Source organism: Penaeus chinensis, chromosome 40 (assembly GCF_019202785.1).
Source record: "Penaeus chinensis breed Huanghai No. 1 chromosome 40, ASM1920278v2, whole genome shotgun sequence".
Classification (NCBI taxonomy): domain Eukaryota; kingdom Metazoa; phylum Arthropoda; class Malacostraca; order Decapoda; family Penaeidae; genus Penaeus; species Penaeus chinensis.
In genome coordinates, this window is record NC_061858.1 from 3,148,026 (window position 1) to 3,153,025 (window position 5,000).

General features: G+C 37.3%; 1 protein-coding gene across 3 annotated transcripts in view; it reads right to left on the reverse strand.

Moving 5' to 3' along the window:
- LOC125046986 overlaps positions 1-5,000 on the reverse strand; it is an 18,869-nt gene that overhangs the window by 9,314 nt on the left and 4,555 nt on the right. For all 3 annotated transcript variants that reach the window (XM_047644994.1, XM_047644992.1, XM_047644993.1), the window contains exon 2: positions 1-773. This exon is cut by the window's left edge and continues 1,615 nt beyond it. In XM_047644994.1, the coding sequence (XP_047500950.1) occupies positions 1-436 (436 nt within the window). In that variant the 5' untranslated portion in view covers positions 437-773. The remainder of the gene's footprint in view (positions 774-5,000) is intronic.

A 5,000-nucleotide genomic window follows, 5' to 3' on the forward strand; every position in this document is an offset into this window, starting at 1 on the left:
GCTTTCTCTTTCTGGTCACGGAAGCATCATTACATGGCATCTGGCCACCTATTTTATCCAATTTTTTCCCCAGCTCAATAGGTTTCCTTGGCCGGCCTCTTTTCCTTATTGCTTTGGAGATATCCAAGATCTTGTGGTTGTTGCAGATATTTTTTCTTGGTCTTCCTCTTCCCTTCTTTCCAGTGCTGAGATGATGTGCATTGTTGCAAGGGAAAGAGATGTCACATGCAGAACTCAATGATGCAGAGGGACTTGTGGCATCCAATGGCTGCTGGCATCTGAAGCTGTAACAGTCCCCCTGCTCTGACAAATGGCCCGTCAGCATTTCTGTACTCTGGTTGCTTATTGACTCTGACATATTCTCAGAGCAACAGGCTTGTAATGCTTGTGAGCCTGGAAATTGATCCAGCCCATCACTTAAAATCTTTGCTTCCATCCCCAGGAGTCTTCACGGCAACTATTTTATGATAGAGAAAAGTAACAGTCACATTCCAGCCAATGTCATTTGGCTTCAAAAGTACTGTACAAAAAAGATTTTCAAAAACCATTTAATTATGGTTCCATTTCAAAATTTAAAATAATCCTTATCTGCTCACTTCATTATATATAATTATAAAACTTCATAGTACACTTGGAATAAGCAAAACCTTGCTTTTTTAAAAGCTGCACTGTACTTTTAATGTAATTATTTTCTTTAAAGACAACACCATAATCTTTTGCACAAGCCTCCATGTGCAATCTCTTCTTGACATACTGTAGGTCTCAGTCCTGATCTGAAAATGAAGAAAAAATGTACAGGTAAAAGAAGGACAACGAAGAAGAAAAAAATACGAGAGAATTAAAAAGAAGATAATCATTTTAATAATTTATAGCTTAAAAACTGGAAAAAAGTGTAATTCAAGATTATTTATGACTGCCACAAAGACTGGTCATTCTCTAATAGTAATAACAATGCATTTAACTTTCAAGAAATGCACTCCCAGATCAATATTTGCTTCAGTGTGACTTCAATAATTCAACGCCTATTACATGTATGTATGTGTATATATACTCCTATATATGCACGTGTCCACAGACAGACATGCCAAGGGGTCAATTACTAGTCGTTCCTAACTCCTGTTTACTTTTTTCCTAGAAATTTGGAATTCTTTTATTTTATATAACTATTACCGTTAATATCATCAAAATGATCATAACATCAATAATAATAATAATAATAATAATAATAATAATGTCATCAAAATAATAGCACCAGGGAAAAAGAACGAAAGAAGGAAGGAAAGAAAGAAAGATAAAAGATAAAAACAAAACAAAAAACAGGTGAGGTCATATACCAAACTACACGACTCCTTGGTAACTGAGCACTTGTAGAGCCATCTATATGTAAGTAAGTTTCACAAAACAAAACTACAATGGACATTGCTTGTTCCTGCTGACAATGGGTTAATGCAAAAACGTACCTTCTTTGTCTTCGTATTATTTGCAAATGTAATGCTTGGGTTAACACCAGACTGGACCCTGTGTGGCTTAGTTACAATTCATATTGCTAACTTTATAAGTTAGCAAGACAACCTGAAGGTAATGGCCACAGCCAACGGTTTCCTTCAAAAGACTTTGGTTAATTAACAAACGAAATTAATGAGACAAGTAGTTTTGATGACTTCTGGGCCTAAAGTGTCACTCCCATACAACAAGTCTTGAGTTTCAGGGGATGCATGAAAAGCCTTGGTAGTGTTGTAGAAACACTCCCCCTCCTTAGGAACACCCCTTGCTCCTCTCTCACATAACCTTCTATAACAACATATTCTTAATCTCAATCTCTCAGTGATTCACTCCCCATATCTGTCTGTTTTTACCCTTCCCTTACTTCATTTATTTTATTTAATTCATCAATTCTTTAATCCACTCTCTTTTCCTCTTTCTTGTTTTTTTTTTCTCTCATTCAATAATTCTCTTTCATTACCCCCTTCCTTTCTTTTTTTCCCTCTCTCCCTCTTTTACTTATTCAATCATTTACTTGTTTCTTCTGTCTGTCTGGGCCAACCTTGCCATTATTAACTTCCTTGTCCACTGCTGGATCATTCACATTTTCTAGGTCACACTTGAAAGATTCCTGACCAAACTTCTCTATTACATCTCAGTCTTGTCTACTGTCTCTTTTACCCTCCATAAAACAAATTTCATCCAGGAGATTAATTAGACTGCAGAAAATAGCAGTTGATTCTTCATTAGATGCAACTGCAGCATTGACCAATCACCAAATGGAATGTCATTAAGGCTTTGCAAGTCTTCCTTAGATGCACATTTGATTCAGTATCTAAGTGCACTTCGAGGGAACCCACCATCAAGACTACTTTTTGATTAAATTCATTTGTTGATGGGAATTGTCAAATGATAGAAAGAAGAGTGATTGGCCACCAACTTTATGACAATCTTCACTTGGTCAGAGCAGCATGTTCAGACAGACCTGCACATAAGATTACCAAGGCTTGAAATCACCCAACACTAGAGAAAGTTTCAGAAGAAATATTATATAAATAAAGAGAAGGAGAATTACAATTTCAGTTTTATAAATCCAAGTAACACAAGGTAAGCATGCCCTACTATTCTAGGAATCCTCACAGGCATAGCTGCAAATAAGAAAAGAAAATGATTTACTTTAAAAAATAAATGTGTAACTGACACCCTGGCGATATCCCAGTACCTGTAACTATGGCACTAGTATACTTTATGTAATCACAAAAGAAGGTACTACATTTACAAGACTTGCAGAAAACAAAACAAGAAGCTGCAGTTTATAGAGAAAGGCCCAAAATTGCTAACTGAAGTCTATGAATCTATGCCACCATGCTTCACACATGAGCAAAAGCTACCAAATTGCATATATCCTGAAAAGACAATCCTTGTAGATCTGGCTGTCACTTCTTGTGGTTTAGTTTTGTTAAAGTAGCAAGCAAGTGCTCTAGCAATGGCTAACAATGGCCAACAAACCTCCCCCTTGTAAAACTGTCAAGACAGCTTTAGCTAGTTAATTATTGTCAAATAGAGAATCAGTCCAGGTCCAATGTTTTTTTGAATATACATAGATGAATTTTGCTGAAGTGTGAGGTATAGTGGCTGTCAAGATCACTTGATACTGTGCCACTATTGTATTGAGCTACAGATGTAGTAAACCAGCAATACCCAATATATGGAAAACAATCTGGAAGTCCTTGGTACCTGGTCATTAATGCTTCAAGGCTGAGGTCACAATCTATGCACAATACATCTCACAAGGTTCCACAGGCTGTATGGCTATGCCCCCTGGCAAACACTACATGTCAGGGGAACTTACACTATAAAAAGATACATTTAACTGAAAAAAATTACAATAGCAAATTATTCAAAATCATATTATAACCAATAAGAATTATTAACACAAAATGCTTTACAAGAAAAGTGCATCAACATTAACATAGTAAAGCATTAAAGTGGCTATGCAAATGCATGCACAACTGTTTTTGATTTTTGTGGATTTGAAAAATAATAAATATTGTATTTTCTAGCTACGATATTTCCCTAACTATAAGCGAGTGATATGTTTTACTCACATCAATAAAGTCCTAAAATTTTGTTCTTTATGCTACTAATAATCATTCCTTGATTGCAGTGATTCTGGTATGGATGGTTTCATATATAGGAAGCATCCCATAGAACCCACCCCAAACCCCCCATTCTAGGCCCCGATAACATGGGAGGGCATGAAAGGTACCAGGTAAATTGTAGCATACAATATGAAAAACACACACACACACACATATATCACAGAATAATGCTTGTAAATCAATCTATTGTCTAGTGGAAGAGGCTGTGGCCCCTACGACCCTCCTCCTGGGGAATGCTGCAACCCCCCCCAACCCCCTCCTTGGAAAACAATAATTCCTCCACATATTCACACCAGGATAGAGCGTACAACCAACGTGCGGAACTCCTGATGCTGAGTCTGTCCTACGTTCTCTTTTACCATACTATATATGGCAGATTTTTGTCTGGGGGGGGGGGGTAATAGGCTGAATGGGAGGTTACAGAGGTACAGTTCCCTGTAATGATCTATATAATAACCAATTCACTAAATAGTACCATTCATGCCCTCGCCTGCTGCTGTGGGCATTGGGGGGTTTCCAAAGCATAATTTCTATAAATTAAGGTACTAGAGAATACAGGAAATTAATCCATACCAACATTGTCGTGACTGGTCACTCAAAGTCATGGAATTTCATGAAGACATATGTCCATGAACATAACAGTTTGTGGATAAGAGGCTTTAAAATCTAAATAAAACACATAAATAAAATGCATTTTCACCCTCCTCTTCGTTTTCAATAATAAATTAAATATAACAATTTCAATCTAAAAAATAGATATAGAGGTATGAGCGTATTAAACCTCTTTTAATCTTACAACAAAACAAGACGTAAAGTTAAAGCATTTCTACCTCTATTTACTTCGCACGGTTAATGTTACCGAAAGCGACGCACAGAGACAGAGGGAAATGGACACTGCCATCGACCATGAAAAAAAATAGAGTAGGCGGCAACACAGGTACATCTGCAGCGGCCTCATGTTACCCAAGAAATCCCGAAAACAGCCTCAGAGACTAATTCCACTACGCCCTCGCAGCCCGAGTCCTTAAGGTGGGTTTTCTGTAAGTTGGTACAAAATGCTCGTAAAAAGGGGCATAGGGTGATTTGCCCACCTGTTTGGGGAATAAATATAAGGGTTTAGAACAAATATCCTTCACTCTGAGGTGTACCCAAAGATAAGCATTGATAAAACGAAGGAATAAGGAATAACGTTGATAAAACCTCCCGTCTCCGTAATCCTGAAAGTAATCGTTCCCCGAAACTGCGAATTAAGTTTCCCTTTTTTTCGACATTATTTTCTTTCCACAAGACCAAACTACGCCTGGAACGCACACCCTGAATCACAGAGAAACTCTCCTTCTTTCTGTGTCCAAGGAA